General features: G+C 29.8%; 2 protein-coding genes, 1 long non-coding RNA gene and 1 pseudogene across 16 annotated transcripts in view; 3 read left to right on the forward strand and 1 right to left on the reverse strand.

The window, feature by feature from the left end:
* Positions 1-1587: 1587 nt before the first annotated feature.
* LOC148235935 (protein lethal(2)essential for life pseudogene) lies at positions 1588-2376 on the forward strand (annotated as a pseudogene). The gene has a single exon (XR_015809330.1). The product of XR_015809330.1 is annotated as a protein lethal(2)essential for life pseudogene (transcript).
* Positions 2377-7219: 4843 nt separating this feature from the next.
* LOC148235936 (protein lethal(2)essential for life-like) lies at positions 7220-7864 on the forward strand. The gene has a single exon (XM_088184926.1). The coding sequence runs from the start codon at positions 7269-7271 to the stop codon at positions 7755-7757; it is 489 nt and encodes a 162-aa protein (XP_088041052.1). The 5' UTR covers positions 7220-7268; the 3' UTR covers positions 7758-7864.
* A 134-nt stretch (positions 7865-7998) lies between these two features.
* The window catches only part of Hnf4 (Hepatocyte nuclear factor 4), a 53857-nt gene continuing 41352 nt past the window's right edge, over positions 7999-20503 (reverse strand). For 2 of the 13 annotated variants that reach the window (XM_088184921.1, XM_088184923.1), the window contains exons 2-9: positions 14827-15031; positions 14625-14719; positions 14419-14552; positions 13612-13755; positions 13428-13548; positions 11512-11670; positions 11207-11443; positions 7999-9860 (exon numbers count right to left, since the gene is read on the reverse strand). In XM_088184921.1, the coding sequence (XP_088041047.1) occupies positions 9589-9860; positions 11207-11443; positions 11512-11670; positions 13428-13548; positions 13612-13755; positions 14419-14552; positions 14625-14719; positions 14827-15031 (1367 nt within the window). In that variant the 3' untranslated portion in view covers positions 7999-9588. Of the gene's footprint in view, positions 9861-11206; positions 11444-11511; positions 11671-13427; positions 13549-13611; positions 13774-14418; positions 14553-14624; positions 14720-14826; positions 15032-20503 lie in introns of all 13 variants that reach the window. The other 11 variants (XM_088184919.1, XM_088184925.1, XM_088184914.1 and 8 more) reach the window with 8 other exon arrangements.
* Positions 15031-20474, forward strand: LOC148235938 (uncharacterized). Its single transcript, XR_015809412.1, has 2 exons — positions 15031-15576; positions 15844-20474. It is a non-coding gene; the product is annotated as an uncharacterized LOC148235938 (long non-coding RNA).

Raw genomic sequence — 20503 nt, forward strand, 5'->3', positions numbered from 1 at the left:
TTTTAAATATGTGCATATACTATATACAATATACACGTCTTCAACTTTTATATTTATCTAAGGCCAAAAATAACTAATTGCTGTCATTTTTAATACTTAAAATAGTTATTCCATTAAAGTTAAAAAAATAGGCACTTTTATATTTTTTTTAAATAAAAGTTATATTTTTTTTTAAAGTCCAGATTTCAAAAAAATATATTTTTTTAAATCTGATCATTTAAGAATTTTTTGTTAATTTAGGGATGTTGCGGAAGCTAAAAAATGTCTTCTCGGACATTTTTGGTTGGAAGGAGTACAACATTTTTGAGGTCAGTATATTAGTTGATTTTTAAAATTAGAGCAAAAAAATCTTTTTGAATTTAAATATGATGATTATGCATTAGATTATAAAGTATTGTTAGTACTTCTTCTTAACAAAAATATCCTGATTTTCTATTTGTTTGAACAAAAATTGACTACAGTTTTCAGTTCTTTTAATATAATTTTTATAGCAAAAAGTTTTGTTCAAAGCTGACTGAAATTAAATAAAATTGCTTTTGTACTAACACATCTTTTCTGGCTTTAATTTTAGAATTATGTTCTATAAAGTATTGCTATCTCTTAACAAAAGTACTAACGATTAAATATTATAGATATTGCTTATGATAAAAAATAAACATCACAATAATATAATTTTTATATCAGAAAGTTGTGTTAATCCACTGAAAATAGCTCATTTTCAATTAACTAAACCCAAAATGAACTAATTTATATTCTCTGAATAAAAAAATTATGAACCACTTTAATTCCTTAAAGATTGATGTATTCACAAAAATATTTTTGATATAAAAATAAACATTAATATCATTTTTTGTATCAAAAATCTGTGTTGACTGAATTTAATAAAATTCAATATTTAAAATAAAATTGACGGGTATTGCAATTTTTTTATTTAAAATACGGACATTGAGAAAGTCCACAGCTGCTTAATAGTATCTCGTAAATATGAGTAATTTCTGGAATTTCGACAATTAAAAAGTGTATTTCTTATTATATTGTGGCGGACTCGTTATATATTTTTGTACAATAAAAATTTAAATATGGATAAATAATTAAACAAATATTCTAATCACGAATAGATAATAAACGGTCGAATATATTTCGCAATCAAAGCATCACTTACCGTTTGTTAAAAGTTACTATTGAGAGTCTATATAAAGTTACAGACAAATTATAACAATTAACTATTACTGACAGATTGACTAAGATCCATTTATTTTAATACCAAATTAATTAATAAAGATGAATATCCAAACTAAATACAAGAACGCATATATTTATGTGACGAAATACAATATTTGCTTCTAGAAGATTTTGCTTAGAAATAATAATTGTGATTTTTTATATAATAAATATATAAACGTGTATTGTTATTTTCTGCAGATTTTATTTACAGATACTTCACGTGTTAACATATTTGCAATAATAATATTGACAAGTATGACCTGATGATAATACTTATTTAGCGCATAGAAAAAGATTAAACTTTCGCGCAGAATCCATAGCCGCCCGGAAAAGTTATTGATGGAACGCCGGTATATAAGGGCGGACCGTTAGTACTGCGGCCATAATACTCGTGGCTTTCGAGACGGAAGCTTGATTTCTCGCATCGAATACTCGACGATCTGCGTAGACGACGATGTCTCTGATACCGCATTTCTATTGTCGCCAATCACCACATCTACCTAACCATCTGATCAACCAGCACTTTGGTCATGGGATGCACATGGAAGATATCTTCGAACCGTTGACGATGTCTCCGAGCCACTACTACAGACCCTGGAGCACAGCTAGAGCCACTGCTCATCTCGGAAGCGGTTCCAAGATAACCAGCGACAAAGACAAGTTTCAAGTGTGCCTGGATGTCCAGCAGTTCGCTCCCGATGAGATCGTCGTGAAGACTGTGGGAGATCAGATCGTCGTCGAAGGCAAGCACGAAGAAAAGCAAGACGAGCATGGACACATTTCTCGCCATTTCATACGCAAATATCAACTTCCGAAAGGACACATGCCCGAAGACGTGAGCTCTTCTCTATCGTCGGACGGTATTCTATGCATCACGGCTCCGATTCATCAAGAAGCCATCAAAAATGGGGAGAGGATCGTTCCTATAATTGCTACTGGGCCTGTGCACAACACGATCAAAGAAAAACCAAAGGATAACAACACAGCGTAAAATTAATTTACAGTATTAAATCTCATTCCTGAATCTCGAATATATTGTATAAGTAAAAGTTGAACTGATTTTTTTATGTATTGTCTAGTACTGTTATCTATTCATGTATGTATACAAACATATGTATCTTTTTAATTAATAAACTTTTTTAATATACTGAACAATGTCTTTTACTTCTCTAATTTAATATTACGTACCTGAAATAATTTAAAAACACATAGTTGCAATAATTTACATTAAATATAGAACTCATTTTCAATAACTAGTTTATAGAAAACTTTAATTTGGTATAGTTTATTTTTTAGAAAATACTAAATATTTTAATACTTAGTACTCGTAAATAACTATTTCTTTTTTTGTCTCATTTTATATTTTTGAGATCTTCTCTATTATGTGTATTGTATGTGTATTGTCAAAAATAAGTTTCTGCGTTATGTGTATTGTGTAGTTTCTGGCAAAAGTACAATGTAGCGTTTATTGATTAGGGAGCAACATTGCACGAGTGCATGGCGCATGTCGATGCTGTGGCGTACGTGACGTCGGGCAGCTCACTTTACACTACTTCTCAAACTGTCGTTTTGTTGTACACAAACATTTACCAGTTTTGTGACCGTGACCCTCAGAATCAGGTGTGTGACGGTTATGCGTGCACACCGCACAGTGGTCTATGTGAAATTTCTGACAAAATATTTCTCAAATATGTAATATTTAATTGGGGCAAGTCTACTAGGTCGGGGGTTAGCAAACTCATGGACCAAAAGAGCCAAATGTAGCAGCACAACGATTTCAAAAATTTTCGAGAGCCATAATTATATTTTTACAAATACGGCCTATTTATGTAAATTAATTGTTTAACTTTATTTATTAGATGAAGAAGATTTTCTTAACAAAACTAATATTTTTTATTGTTAAAATTAAAAATGTATATATTTTTTTGCAGAATATGAATTAAACACGATTATAAATTAATGTGAATTTCTTTGGACAGTTTCTGTATGTGTTTCTAATGCGGTTATTAACAGTATTAAAATATCAGAATTCCTGTTTTTAACTATTCATTTTTGCAATATTTGTTTTACTATTCGTCCACATTTTGATTTTTTTAATTTACATTGCACAAACTATGTAACAAACAGTAGCGTGCAATGACTTTTAAATCAGGGAACCAAGCATCGCAAAAAATATACAAAAAATCAATCTCAGTCAGCAAATAATATATGATGAATTTCACTTTTTTATGTATTACATTTCTTTATTTCAACCATACATTTATTTATTTTAAATCTTCCATTGCAACCTGAAAGACATAATGTAAAGATATAATAAATTAATTAAAAATATAATACATAATAAAAGGCTCGTATTTTTCCGGTCAGAATTTTAACATGGTTTTGATCAGAATTTATATTGCATGGGACAGAATTTATATTAAATGGTCAGAATAAATATTAGATTGTCATAATTTATATTAATTGGTAAGAATTGAAATCGGATCGGTCAGAATTAATATTAAATGGTAAGATTTATGTTCACACATGGTCAGATTCGATTTTTTCACTTGGCAATAGTGTTATCGTTTAAGATTGGTACAACTGTTCGACGGCGTCTGTCGTTTACATCTTGTCAGTTCTGACGCGCCAACGCTGAATCAACAGCTCTTGTCAACGCCAACTATTAGACCTTCGCTACGACCACCACTACGGCGAATGATAATCAAAGTGTAATATTCTAAAATAAAACAAAATTCATTTTATAACATGGATTTTATTTATTAATAATCACAAATTTATATAGGAGAAGGGAGGCGTCTCGCTACCGCTCGCGCCGACTTTCACTGTAGAGCCAAACAACCTAACCTTTTTATTAATGATATTGTATTGATTTGTTCTCATTTCGGTCTATCTTGGACATTGTCCAACATCATCTAATCTATGACTAACTGTTCAAAAAGCGAAGACGCAAATGTGAGTACCACAATTGGAATTAGATAATAAAATAGGTTAACTTTAAGTTTCCTGTGTAATATATGTGACTATGGCAGCAAGTTACTATATTATGACCATGTGTTATTTTTATTTTGACCGTTTATTATTTTTATTCTGACCGTTTATTATTTTTATTCTGACTATTTTTCTAATAAAATTCTGATTGAAAATTGATTTTTATTCTGACCAAAATTTAATTTAAATTCTGACCATTTAATTATAAATCATAATAAAATAATTTATAAAAAAATCATATCTATAGATATGTATAATATATTAAATCCAAAATATCTCAAATAGCTGATATTAAAATATATCTATATAAACATCTTATTTATTGTTAATTAAATTATGAATTAATTTAATCCTACTTGTAACCTACTACTAATTGTTATTAAAGTAAAAAATCATGTTTTTTTATGTAATTAATTATTAAAATTGACAGGACAAAGGAAAAAAATAATTGATTGATATAAGAACATAAACAAATTGATACAAAATATTTTCAACAAATAGATACAAAATATTAAATACATATTTTTTTATGTATTTAAAATTTGAAACAGTTATCAGCCCCCTCATGAATGTCTCAATAATGTGTACGCAATTAAATAACTTTCCTCAAAAAGACGTACCTTTCTGTTTGACAAGGCATTAAACCGTGTGTGATGTTCCATGTGAGCAGTATTTGTGTGAACTGTTGCCATGCGACCAGTTGCCATGTGAACAATAATCCGTTCTCCTTAATATGTATAATTTTTTCTTCAAAAAGTCATATAAATCGGTTTCCTTCTCCTTTGCTATTCAGTTAAGTGAACAAAATCTCTATTCTGCACTAGCTATTAATAATTTTAATTCAATACAATTTAGGATCAGCTCATACAGTGCAAAATTGCTTTCACTTTTGGTACCCCATACATATTTAAGTATTTTTTTTATTGATACTAGCGTGGAGTTTGAAACGGTTTTTTAAATATCGATTTTTGTGTCAGATATGCAATATTAACCTCTGTGCACCATTTCAAAATAATTCGTTAGGGGACTCGACTGCGTCGTATCAACACGCAGTCGGATGATTTCGTACATATCTTTCTCAAAATGTATTCGTACATATGTTGATTATTTTATCATTAAAACATCAAATATATAGAGCAACTAAGAGAACACTTAAAATATATAAAATTAAAAGGAACGAATTCAATTAGTAATTGAATTCGATCTTTTAAGTTAAAGTAAAAGTCTTCTAAGTTAAAGTTCAAAGTTATTCTTGTTAATATATTTATTTTAACGAAAATAACTTTATTGGAAAAGGCGACTAAATATTTAAATGCGCAGCGAGAAATTTTAAAATTTACTAGTCTACTTCACAATAAAATATATTTTCATAATTCTAAAAGGTTTGAAAAGTTTCGATCTTTCGAACAGCTGTGAGCTACGACTACCTGCATGTATACATATATACAACTATTGTATTTTGATACGGGATGTGAATACGTGCGTCGATGCATGTAGGAAATACAAGCAAAAAATTGTTTATTATTATTTTTTATATATAAGTAAGTAATGTCTGGGTTAATATAAATGTTGTTCAAAAAGATTCCAGAATATTCCATGGGATTCTGAAAATATTCTAGTATGTTATAAAATGCTATGAAGCTATATACAGATGTCTTAAAAGCTTAAATTAAAATTAATACAACCCACAAGAATATTTTTTTTGAGAATTCTTAGTTGTGACATTGTTAAAATATTAATCGCTACTTAAGATTAGTCTCACTAGCTTCTAAAAATGATAAAATTGACCAACGTTCTCAAAATTATCATAGAATATATTTGAAATAAATATATTGTAGTAAACTATAGTTTTCTTGATTAAAAATTGAAAAAAATGTAGCTCTTGGTGAAAAAATATTTTTTAATAGATAATTTTTATACTTTACTTCCAAAGATTCTAGAAGTTTCTACGAGATTCTAAAATAAATTAGCATGCTATATTAAAATTCTCTTAAGTCCTCGAATAATAATCATATGGAGAATATTCTCATTGGAATTATATTGTAGTAAAATGCAGGTTTTTCTTTAAATCGAAAAACTTATTTTTCGATACATTACTAAAATGTTAATTATTATTATACTTTACTTAAATATCAAAGTTTCTAGAAATTTCTTTATTACTGAAAAACAAAATTCTTGAATAAGTTTCTTGTAATCCGTAATATTGTTAAAAAAATTAATTAATATGAACGCTACATAACTGAACGCTTCCACTGCGACGGCAACGGCACGATTTTATTGCTTTTGACGTGAATTTCAAACCTTGAACTTGGTCAGGAAATTCATGTCATTTAATAAGATACTATGAATTTTAATCGAATTGAAATATTTAAAAAACGACCATTTACTGGCCGAGTTTTGTCCCCCTCTGAAAAAGGTGAAATGACGTCTCTGTATAGTAAACAGTTATTCAGTGAAGATTTTGTCAACAAGACACGGGTTTCTTACATAATATTTGTTTTCAAACGAGGATGAAATTCAGAGTAAATATCGTGATTCATCTATGAGCGTTTTCTTTGGAGCCATCTATTATCATCACTTTTAGTTAAATTAACAATCAAAATTTTAAAAATAAACCTTACTTTATACTTTAGTGTATTTTATTATTATTTTTTGTGTAATTATCAATGATTTGGTTTAATACTTATATCTCACAAAGTAATTTTTTTATATATTTAGCCGAGCTTTGAACCATTTACTAGATTTTTCTCGTAGCATCTTCATCGAGAATCATATAGAATATACTAGTTTACAATGTAACTTGAATTATAAATCGTAGCTATATATATAATACATAAAGTAATAGTCTTATGTTTATGATGTAATACTTTGCGAACGAAATCATCTTTTAATTATAAAAACAGTCGGACATTTCTGGAAGTGTGGCGCAATATCTCGCATCTTCTACGCGAAAGTGGTGGGGATGAAAGTATATATACTACGAGCTTTTATCTGTAGCGCGTACTTCAAATCGAGACGTCGTTCTGTGTATTTGACTGTGTTGTGTTGAGAAAATGTCGTTGATTCCTATGGTCTTCCGTTCCTTGCGTCCTTCGTGGATGGAGCAACACCTACGAATGATGAGGCAAATGGAGAACATCTTCGCTTCGTCTTCGTTCCCCATCAATCAGCCGATGATGCAAGTTGAATGGAAAGATCCGTGGTATGTCTCGGAGCAAAACAACAGCAAGAATAATTTCACCATTAAATTGGACGTGAAGAATTTTGCTCCCAAGGAGATTACCGTGAAGACCGTGGATGAAAATATAATAATTGAAGGGAAGCATGAGGAAGAAAGTGAAGAGAAGGGCACCATAATGCGACATTTTGTTAAGACCTTTAACTTGCCGATGGGCTGTGAAGCTGAAGATGTGGTCTCCAGTTTGAGCAAAGACGGCATATTAACAATCACAGCGCTGAATAAGACTGTTCCGGAGGTGAGCAACGAAAGAGAAGTTCCTATAGAAGTTGAAGAGGAGATTAAAGAGAAGGCTAAGAATTGAGTTTAGTGCTACGATGAAAAGAGTGTATTAGTTTATGATGTGTGAAAGTAGTGACATGTATGACGCAATCTTTAATTTTATTTAAATAAATAGTTTGTAATATAAAATGTGTTTTATTTTTTTATAGATATATAACATTTTTTTATGCACCCTTAACTTGAAATAATGATTCTAGTTAACATATTCTTGCCTTGAGGTCTTTATATAAATATATATATATATATATTTAAAAAACAACAGATTGAAATAAAATGAAACTTTATTATTGAAAAAATAATTTGCTATACATTTGAGCAATGTCGCGACATATACGATCAGTCACATAAAAAAACTTAACATTCTTAAAATTAAATGTGTGCAATTAGTATGAATGCAATAATTTAAATTGGAATGGTGTAATCATAATACAACTAAAATACACTACATAAGGTCGAGTTTTTCCGGCGTGGGAAGCAGTAAAATTACATAAAATCTTAACAATAAAAGCGAAAACTATCATAATAACTGGGTAACATCTTATATATTTGTTTCACATAAAACATATCCATACTTGAGAATGTAATGGTCTAATGTCAAAAGATGGTCACAATTGAATATTTTTAGAACTTTCAATGCTTTTAATCAGTTTCTCACGTACAGATTTAACTTATATATATATATACAAATATGGTGAGCAAAAATTATATTTTATAGCACAAGCTTATATTATAGTGGTAACCATTAAAAACTTCAATGAGTGCACAACATGTTGCCACTTCCAGCCATTCAATTTAAACTTCAACATAAACAACAATTAAAATCAACATATTTTTGCTTAATTATTAAAATATATAACACAGGGCTAATACATAGAAAAATATTTAAATTTACAAACCCTGTCTATTTATAAATTTGACTAACTTTGTTTATGCTTGTTTAGAGTGGTGCACTTAAAAGTATCCCATACCGTGCATACATTTATTAACATAATATAAAAATACAAAATTATTGCTTGCGAACGATGTTTCTAAATCTAGGGTACTTTTAAATGTGCCACCTTACATTGAAAAGGAACATCGATACAAAAAATGTTTTTTACGTGACCCTGTTCATCCACAAGTCAAGAGTTAATGTAGAAGAAATTTCTTATATTGTTTATAACCATTCCAAAGTAAATTTATACTTTGTTTAAAAATATATATTTTTTAAATTTAACATATATTATAATATGCTGATTTTTTATAATTATCTCAGTTAAATATAGAGTATCACATATGAAAAGGCGTATCAATATGATTTACAATAAAAATGGATTCTTGAAGTTGCTCAATAGCCATTTAAAAACGCACACTTAATCGTTAACGTGAATATGTAAAAATATTGGTTCAATATGGTTTTTAACATATAATAAATATCAATAATATGTAATAACCTTATCTTTCTTTTAAGGCATTATTAACAATATATTTACTGAATATCATAAAATCTTTATCTTAACTTATTCAAAAATAAAGGCACGAGAATATTGCAGATGAATGGATAAAATATCCTAAAACTAGATTACATATAATAAAATTATTTTATGAAACGTTCATATAGTCTTTAGAATATTGTCAATCGTACCATGCAAATGCATGTAAAACGTTGTATAAAATATAATAGACGTACTGGCCTTATATAAAATATGTACATTTATTAAAACTATAATAATCTTTACCAACTACGTAACTTTATAAAAAAATATATTATAATATATCATTCAAAAACTTTAACATTTTTTAAATACATATATATTGTAATAAAGCAATTCTCGTATGAAAACCACGGTTATTAATAGAACGAATATATAAAATTAGAAAGTTGACTCCGGTTCTTGCTTGAACGACATCATATTATACGAATCTGGCAAACCGACTAACGATAGTGGTAATGTCGGCGACGGCGGAAGATAAGTCGGGGGTGGAGAATTGATTGAGCCTGCTGATTGCGGCGAAGAGTGTGCTGGATACATGTTCAACGGTGACGAAGACTGATCTCCGCTGTTCGTATTATTAACAACCTGAGCATTAGTAGAACTCGTGTTTTCGACTCCATTTGACGAACTGCTCGAATCTGCAGTTGCTCCTGTAAATAAATAAAATGCGTGTTATTCAAAATGAAACTAATTTTTAATATTCAGTGCACAAAAATATCGTTTAATGTATGATCATCATTTTTGCCCTGTGAATGGTCGGTCGCCCTGAGGGGCGGTACCAATTAGTATAAGTACATAGGGCGGTATAGGTTTGTCAATAATAATAAGAGCAGAGCTCCAATGACACTGTAAATTGGTGACGTGCTATTTGGGTGCTTGTAGTTGGGGGGCTAGAAAATACACATACAATTTTTTGCAGTAGGTACATACGAATCAGGCGCGTTTGGTGATATATTCTCCTTTTGGGTTGCCCACACATAAAGTAACGGGCATTCAAATAGCACGTCCGCAATTTATCATGTTTTTGGGGGGTCTACTGTATATAGTATTGTATCGGACTCTGGATGTTGTCACCATAACACATTACATACACATATAACATATCAGTCAAATTATCATTATATACATGTGTAACGTATTAACAATAAATATGGAATAATTAAATGAATAAATCAATCAGTCACTAGAACTACAGAATCATACAGTCATATTATTCACGGAGCATCCTTACTGTTCCATAACATTAGTTTATCTGAGGTACTCATATTCAGCATGTGTTTTCTCTGCTAATTGTACAGAGATATAATGCAGAAAATTGTTTATTTATTAGGCCAGAATCAAGTCGAAGAAGATCTAATAGGATGGATAACGACGAAGAGATGAATACAGATCTCTCTAATAATGCAATAGTAGAGATACTTGGATCAACACAATATATAATTGACTAAAATCTATTTTTAAATTACAAAATAACATGTATTGATGACAATCTTATTTTTTAGTAGATTTTATGAAATACGACAATAATATTCTCACGCATCATTATCAATAAGGCAGATTACATTTTAAGAAAAGTTTAGAGAAACTAATTGCTTATATTTTTATAATATTTTAAATAACATTAATCTCGTTTTATTAGTTTTCTATACTATATGAAACTAATAGTGAGTATTTTAAATAAATTCTACAAAGTATTGCAAACAATTCTTGATTACATAATAAAAATCAATACAATAATTTACAGTTAAAAGAGTAGAGTATAAAATATAGGTATTTAAGAGTCGTGAAAGAATTATCAGTTGTTTATTAAGAATGTTCTCTTTCAAATGCTACAATCTAAAAGTGGAATAAACTTTAATCAGTCAATAGAAGGCAATCCTTGATGCCACAATAGTATCTGATTTTAATGTAATATAATCTTGATATAGAAGTGAATTCTACGTGAATATACAATAATACATAAGGTATCTTATAATAAGCATAAAATATATTTTACCTCCAAGCAGCATTTCTTGCAATAAATTATCAATGTGTGCAACGCCGAATAATTTGGCGAACTGTATCTGCTCAATCATCTGCCAAGTGATGCTTTGAAGTGCTGGCAACGTCAACAAAATCTCTCCAAATCGTCCGCGCTGATCGTACTGTCTATCGCTGATGTAATCCTCGAGATTAATTTGTATTTGATACCTCAATTGTTTGATGCGCTGCGGCTGAGATAAGCCCTTAGCGTCTGAAAATATTGTTAACGTTAACACAATACATTCACACACCTATCGTAACGGTGGAAGCGATACTCACTCGGGTCAAAGAATACGATGGCTTTCAAACAAGCGAACTCCGTGTCGTCAATCTGTACTTCTGTCATCGGCTTGACGAGTTCGTCCATGATCCGCGATCCGACCAAGCTTATATCTAAATCAGGAGCAACCCTTGAGTCTGCTGGAACACACATGGACACTGCGTGTCGCCAACCAAATCATAACAAACATTTCAAATCTGGGTTTGGTGTATATTTAAATTTGCTTCAAAGTCACGTTTGAGTAAAAGAAAAAATATTATTCAACAATACCAATCGTCCAAGAACCATAAGCATATTATGACACATCATGGAGTTGCGAGGATGCCAAGCGAGATGCATTTTTGCAATTAAAAAAATCATTATTGTAAAAAACACTCTTAAAATCCATAACCACAGATTTTATTGAAAATAAAAAAAAACTGAAAGATTAAAAGCATGACATTTATGTATAGATTTTGTTGTTGTTGACAATCAACACCGCCGAGATAGTAAAATATGAATTTATAAAACATGATCGATGAAAGCAATTTTATATATTGCCCCAGTTGAAAATGTGTGTAGTTTTTTTTAGAATAGCGTTCTTTTGAAGATATGATAAGAAGTTAAATACATTAAAACATCACACATTTTTAATAAAATGTTCATAAAAAACTATTCCATTCACAAATAAGCATTACTTAATACGATACATTATAATAAGTAAGTTGTAATTAATTGATTTACATAAGTAATGCTCATTTTATCGATAAAAATTAAACTAATGGTCGTCTGTGTCAATTTGAACTGTGATTTTCAAAAGTTACTTTGTTCTGCTTTATATATGTACACCGAATTCAGTATAACGAACAATGGCTACACTTCGTTTCAGCCAGTGGGCGAGTCACATAAAAATTAATAATATGTGTTTCATGCATAACTATTTCTAGCAAAATTGACTAAAACTATTAATTGAAAGCACTTATTTTTACATTTATAAAATAACTACTGATAACCCTGAATGTTGAAGAATAAAATAATAATAAGAATAATAAACACGAAATAGTTTTTTTAATAGACTGTGCATTGATTAGATTATTATAAAATATAAAAATCGAGTATTGGTAAATACTGATAAATTCTTAAATATATGTTAGTTTTATTTTTTTAATTAATGGTGTTCTAATTTATAAATTCACAGAAATAATAAATTATTGATCCTGTTTTCTTAGTAAAAAAAAATGAAATGGAGACTCTTTTTAATAGCACGGTTATACAATATTTTACCACAAAGACATGATAGCTCGATTATTAAAATTAATTTTTGATTGAAACGTCTGATTTTTAAGATAGTCAATTTTGTTTTTGATTGTTTCTCCACTTTTGCTTTAATAAAATATTAAAAAAATAATTTTTAACTATATACAGAGTTAATATTTTGTTTATTTTCTCTTACAAAAAAGCAGATATTCTATCAAAAATAAAATTATAGCACTGATAGTACCTAAAAAATTTAAAATATCTCAATTAGAATACAGGATACAAAAATCAATTTTAAATAAATTAAATATGTATCATACTAAATTATAATCAATAATTAAAATATAGTGTAATTTATTACTGTTATAAAAAGTCTCCAAATTACACTACAAGTATCATACATAAGAAAATGATTATATTAAAGCATCGATTTATATTAATCTTATTTGTATTTACAGAAAAAATACCAGTAATTTCAATTCATAGTATATTATATATAGTGCATTAGTAAAGCTTTGTTTTTGAATCAGCCAAGCAATTTTAAAATACAATCCTTTCAAAAACCACATTTTTCTAATTAATATTGACACTATCGACCATAATTTTCATAGCATAAAAACAAAAAAAGTTGTTAATAAAAAAAAGTATCGGATAGACAGAAGTTGAAATGCGTATTCACCTGCATTGTGTTTAGTGATTATACAGTTGTTTCCCAATAATAGGACGTCTTTTAAATGCATCGAACGACGAGCTAAGCCTAATAATAAATGCTCTCCGGCGTGAGCTCTCAGTAGTGCCACCTGGAATTTAATTTGTCAGAAAATTGTGTTTCAAAAGCGACAAGTCCATATAAAAAAATATACCTGATCGTCCAACTCGAGCTCGGTAAATGCTGGTATGTATTTGGCCCATTCGACAAGTATAAGTAATTGCTGCTTCATTGAATTGCAGACGTCGTTAATATCAGCTAGTTGTTTACCGGCGAGATCGCAGTCAGATGATCCCATCTGCTTGATAATCATTAACTGTTAATTTATATTGTGATTGAGTTATTCAGGAAAAAAGGTCATTCATTGTAACAGTAAGTATCATTATATTATTATACTAAAAATATCACTGGTAATGAATTTTATGCGATTATCACAATGCATAGATGGATGAGTGCTAATATATCTCAATTATGTGGATACTATTAAATGAGGTGTGATAAAGATTATATGGCTTTAACCTCATATAAGTAATCTTGTTTCTATGCATGTGTAATTTTTTTAACAAAGAATATGAAATAAAACAAAATAACATATGTAGGTGAAAACATTATACTAAATATAATGCATAAGAATTAAAAGTTTTAATTGTCAATTAAAGGCGCTCAATTTGAATATACATTTATAAAAAAACAAATATTACTATTTGTTAGTAATTAAATATTTATAAAGAAATCATAGAATATAATTTTTAAATGGTTCTCATTTGAAATTTAATTTTGGCTTATTATCTGTCTGAAAATGAGACTAGCGTTACTAGACTTAGACCAGAATAGATGACAATCTAAGAAATTATGGAAAAAATAAAGAACAATCATATTTTTTGAACGATTTTTTAAAAAGAAAATGTGAAATATGTCTGATTTTTAAAAATCAGTTTGAGTACACATCATAGCAACTTACTTCTAAAGCGTCAACAACTTTTCTGGATAGCATATCGGCATTTAAAAGCGACACAACTGACAACCCATTTCCTTGAGCGGGCTCTTCGTAACTAGGCCGTCTACAACTTATCCGATCTCGTTCATTTTGAACAGCTAAACACACCGAAAAACATAGTTTAAATAATTATATACATATATAAATATATTCATAATATTATGACAAACCTTCTTTTTTCATGCCGGCTTTAAAGCATTTTCTGAGTCTGCAATAACGACACTGGTTTCTCTTGTCCTTGTCGACGACACAATTACGGCTGAACCTGCAACCCGTACAATAAGAGCTGCAATTACTAGCTTTTGACACCTTGACACGGCAGTTCAGCGTAAATACTTTGCAATATAATACGTTCTCAGTTAATTGACGCACCTGCATGTATAGAGATGATTTTTCCGAACGGATCGCCTGAAGAAGCCTTTGCAGCCGTCACATGAAGCGGCGCCGTAATGCTTTCCAGTGGCCCTATCTCCACATATGGCACAGTGTTGTCCTCCGGTGTTCACCCCGGATCCGGCCCCGGCCATTCCGCCGGAGCCGGAGTTACCCCCGTTGCCCACCAGTTGCATATCCGCATCTAAAAATTAAAAAAAAAAATTAAATTCTGTAACTATTCTTAAACATTGGCGACGGTTATGTGTTTGTCTAAAAACCAAAATAAACATGTGGAAAGTTTTGCGTCACAAAAGAAGGTGTGTCATTGGACAGCGTGCCAAATATAAATGTAACATACCAAAAAATAAATATAGTGTTATTAGTGTAACATAATGATCTCTCCGGGAGATCAGAAATAGTATTCATAACTATTATGTGTAATTTAATTTTACTTTTAGAATCAATCTCAAATATAAATATATATTTATGAAATAATATTATTTTGGGACCATACATAATCGTTGCGAAAGTTTTTTTCTTGTAAACAAATTTTATTCGTATCCAAGTGGAATATTTTTAAAGCATTTGCATAAATCGTGGACATTTCTTGAACAAAAGAGAGCATCGGTGCGTAACTGTGCCAAAAATGTACCAAGTACAGCATCCCCAGATAACACATTACACGTGTTTAATAAGATATGAATTAGACAAAAACAAGTATGGTTCCGCCCCAAATCATTGACATTTGTCAGATGATCGAGAACTGGAAGAAAAGTTGAACTTCTTCCATTTCCATTTACCGCCATAATGACACTTCAATCAGAACTACTACTTCGCTTCCCAATTAGAAGAAACGAGAGTTCAGCTAAAACCGCATCATGCAGAGCTACACCGAATTAATTAGGACGAAGAGAAAAACAGTCGCTTAAATTCGATCTTCAATACACAATTTGACAGTTACGAAACGTCCATTTGCTGTTCAAACCCAAACCTATCCTTGGTTAATTCGTTTAGGTTAGGTGTGGGTTTGCAACTGTTATAGTAAATGTATATTTTTCAGTGAAATTATATTTTTATTTTGACCTTAACAAGTGTGACGCCCACAACTATTTTTTGAAACGAAATTCACTGGTCGCGTATAGAATCTATTAAGTGGCGTTTGTAACAGTCAGTTGAAGAGAACCATTTACGTCGCTTTTTTTTCCAAATGAAAGTTTAGATAGTAACGTAGCTAAAGGGGGCGGACCACCCCGGGCGGCACTTGCTTGGGGGTAGCATTTTCGCAATGGAAGGACTGTTCGTGAATTGTGGTTCTCAAAGTTATACCAGATATTTCCCATTGTTTGATCGATTCGAGCACGTTCTAAAATAATTAAATATACGATAACCATTATCATATTTTATCAAATTTGGAAACTGTTTTGCACATTTTTTATATGCAAATAATATGTATCAGATTTTTTATTAGATAATTATATGGGGAGGGGGGGAACAAAGTTAAGGCGGCACAAACCATAGCTACGCCACTTAATTTAGAGCAGCATATACCTAGTTTCACTAGCACCTGTCAGATAAATTATATTTTTACAAGTAGAAATATAAATCTACCGGTGAAAATGTATTGCGATATGATTTCACTGAAATGCCAGGGAAAATATATTTTCACTGGTAAAATACATACACTGTAACATTGTATTTTAATAAGAAAAATAGTATTTAAACTTTTTTATTTTACACGAATTACAAGGATTAAAGCTGCGTTTCGGTTTACTCGATCAGATTTAGTTTTTTTTATATACATTTAAATATATTCATTTGTGTATTAAATTATAGATAATTACGTGCGTCATTAAAACCACACAAATACTGACTGAATTACTCAAGTCATTTGATATTGACACATTGGTTCATGGTATTAAAGCAACTGTTACAATTTTAACCGAAGTATTAATAATTCAATGTTACAGATTATAACACTTAACGGTCTAATGTCATATAAAAATATATGCGCTAATTGTATGTGATTCAAAAGGGCATAAGATAATATGATCGATGCAAATGTCCATAAAAGTAAAGTGACCAGATGTCCTCTTCAAAAAATGTTGTCCTTCTTGAACAAAAATTTCCGAATTGTCCATTTTTTAGTTCCAAATTTACTGTATATTTTGATTGAATGTTTTTGGGGGGAGATAGTGTGCTATAAAAATAAATATTAATTCTACGGTTGGTACCTATTGAAAACAATGTTAGTTTCACGTTACATATTTGTTTTATTTTTGTTATAAAATCAAATAATCAGTAATAACAAATACCGTTAATAATTTATGCAATAATGATAAGATAATATAGTTTTTGTTATAATGAATTTAACCACTAGTTCAAATTTAACCCTTACTCGATTCGATTTAATCGTTATTTTTAAACGAAGCATTATCTATTATGTCTCATGCATTTTTTATGCATTCTTATACATGTATTTCTATATTCTGAAGACATCATCTAAATAAATAATGATAATAAAAAACATATATGGTACAGTCGCCTGAATGCAAGGCCGTCGAACTCGAGCGACGAACAATTGATCGAATTATGAATAATCGTCTTGCACCTCACAACGAAAAGAACAGACAATATGGCACATACATACTTGACAATCACATTTCCTTCACGATGAAAGTGTTAAATCTAATTCCTCAATATTGTTTCAGTATAGCAACAAGATAACCGCGTGACCAGCAGAATGAGTAAATAAATGATTCATTATTGTTTTATTTGCGTGTATTTAATACACATTGTCAACGTCGCGTGTGTGTATAAATTATAACACAACTAGTATATTATCTTTGTCGAATTGTTACACACTTCTTAGATGGCAATCGTAATACTTGAAATTAGATAAAGCGAGTTGAAAAAATAAATTGCTTAAATCCAGTCGATAAGCTTAATTGGCATAGAATATAATCAAATAAGGAAAAACCGAACTATATTAAAAAAACAATAAGCTATGCATGTAGAAAGTAATATAACTTAAAGGATGTCCTAACCAAGTCGACAATATAGTTATTAGCGCATGCATTTGCAGATTACTAGTTCATAGCTCAACGATAAAATAACCATGTATATAAAAGTAACTGCCGTATTCACATTTATATATGCGATGATTCGGGGCGGAAACAGACTATTTGTTTTTGTTTATTATATACATATTATATTTAGACGCAACGCATTCCATCGCACTATGCACCGACTTTTTAACTTTGTTCAGGTAATCCTTGTTTTATTTTAAATACTTTAATGGATTCCATTCAATGGATGTCCGCTTAGATACGCAATTGTTTGTAATGTATAACGCCAACAAATAAAAAAATCGTTTTTATAGTATAATGGCACTAATAAAGCAGTTAGTTTAAAAGCTTTTAGCGAGTCCTTGCGACAACACATTTATTGCTTTTCTCATGGTTTTATAATCAATAAAATCATTCATTATTAAACGATCTTTAGAATTTAGATGATACAAAATTTATAAAATTATACCATCCAACGATATAAATATTTATCAAAGCCTAGAGTGCGAAAAATAATCATTTCAAATTTAACGCATCTCGAGTTGTCAACTTATTCACGCCTACCGCGGATCTGCGAGCTGATTAAAAACACGTATACGTACACGTATGCATAAATAATATTTTAAAATGATAAAGGTTGTAATTTATAATTTTTAAAAGCCGTCTACATATTCATTTTTTTACATTAGTATTCTCATTGCGCGGCCAATTTAACATGAATGTTTTTTTAAAATAAAATATCAATTTATGAGTAAAATAACTAAAAAGTTAAAAGTTGAACTTTAATGAAAAATTATGTTTATTTATGAAAAAGTACATTTAAACCATGCTTTTTTTAAAAAATAATATTATTATTACTCACTAATGAATGTTTTACTAATATTTTGATAATTTGTATTTAGACGTTTTTACTGCAAAAAATGGCAGCTAAAATTATTTTATTGATTCAGCTGTATTAGTTAATTAGTGATTATATTTTATATTAATACACTATATTCAAGATTTTCTATTTCAGTAGTGTACAAATATAAAATGAATCTATTTACCTTGATGAAAAAGTTAGTCTGGTGTATTTGGGATATTTTTAGTTAATCTATTGTGCTTATGGCATCCGTGTATGTGTCTATTATTGTTAAATATGTAAAGATTCGCTGGTCTTTCGAAGCTCTAGTACACACGATTTTATTGCTTTTGTCATGAATTTTTGACTTCTGAGAAGAAATAATTGTTTTTGCGCTCTCCTATTGACCAAAATTCAGTTTAAATATACTTTGACCAATGCTCTTATATCAGAAAACCGTAGTAATATCGGTAAGGTTGATCATATGTTTAAAATCGAAGTACAGACTAACTATGGAGCAATATGTGATATGCGACGTCTGTCTTATTCTTCTGCTTATATTTTACAGAGAGTTGAGACCTAATGAGCATTCTAAGATTATAATTGGTTTAATAACTTTCATTAGGCAAGTTGGGCTTATTTAATTTGTGTAGGTTAGTTTTGTTGTTTGAACAGCAAATTGAGTTTCAGACATTTTATTTTAGACCAGCATATAATTTCACCAGCGCCTATTAATTAAAATATATTTTCGATATTATAACTATCTACTGGTGAAAATGTATTTGGACTTCACTAGTGAAAATAGAACTTCATTGAAAAATACATTTATATATCATAAATATACGGAAAAGTTGAAATCATATAATTTTACTAGCATCTGCCAGATGAATTATATTTTCACTGTTAAAAATATATATATATCGGTGAAAATGTATTCCGATATGATTTCACTAAAATGACATATTCGAGACTGTTTCTTATTATTTTATTTGAAGGATAACCCGAGAATTTCTGGTTTAGAATCAAGTAAGTCAAGAGGGGGCTTTTTTAATATTTCGATTTTATTAAGATCAGAGTCTATATAAGTGTTTCGCTGGTCTTTCGAAGCTCTAGTAATACGACCTTCCCGTAGGAGTCGATGTCGCACGCGCAGTCAGAGGTCGTTTATTTAATATTTCGATTCGGTGAATTTCATTAAATGACATGCATTTTTCTGGACATTTCAAGAGGGGGCAAATACCCCCCCCCCCTCCCCGAAAATGACGTCCCTGCGCACGCGAATAAAATGATTGCTACTTCTAAAGATGAGAAGTCAAAACATCAATCACTATTGAGTATAATCATTACTGATCTATATAGACGTTTTCTAAAGTTTGTGTTGGTTATTTCACATTATTTTGAATTTAATTATTGACATAAAATATTTAGAGTGATTTTATAAATATTAAAACTGATAAATAAGCTACGGGTATGCCGTATTTTATGTTATGTCATTAAACATTGATAATTAGATGCGTTGAACATGTTTTATTATGGCCGCAAAAATAATAAAATAAATAGCGACATAGCCGTGAGGCGAGAAAATTTTCTATTGCAACTGTGTGGCAATTTATATTTATGTTCATTTTTGAGCTTTTTCTTGTTTCTGTCATTTATAATAATTTCATACTTTAAGTATGTAATAAGCAACTACAAGGCTTGACATTGAAAATATGATTGCTGTTATATAACACAGTATCACGTGTTTATGTTACCGAGTTTGATTTAT

Source organism: Plectrocnemia conspersa, unplaced genomic scaffold, assembly GCF_051122295.1.
Source record: "Plectrocnemia conspersa isolate PC_06_02 unplaced genomic scaffold, ASM5112229v1 ptg000004l, whole genome shotgun sequence".
In the NCBI taxonomy this organism is placed as follows: Eukaryota; Metazoa; Arthropoda; class Insecta; order Trichoptera; family Polycentropodidae; genus Plectrocnemia; species Plectrocnemia conspersa.

What these genes read in the sequence shown, in the direction of transcription:
- LOC148235936 (XM_088184926.1), top strand. Translation starts at nt 7,269, where the DNA reads ATGTCGTTGATTCCTATGGTCTTCCGTTCCTTGCGTCCTTCGTGGATG.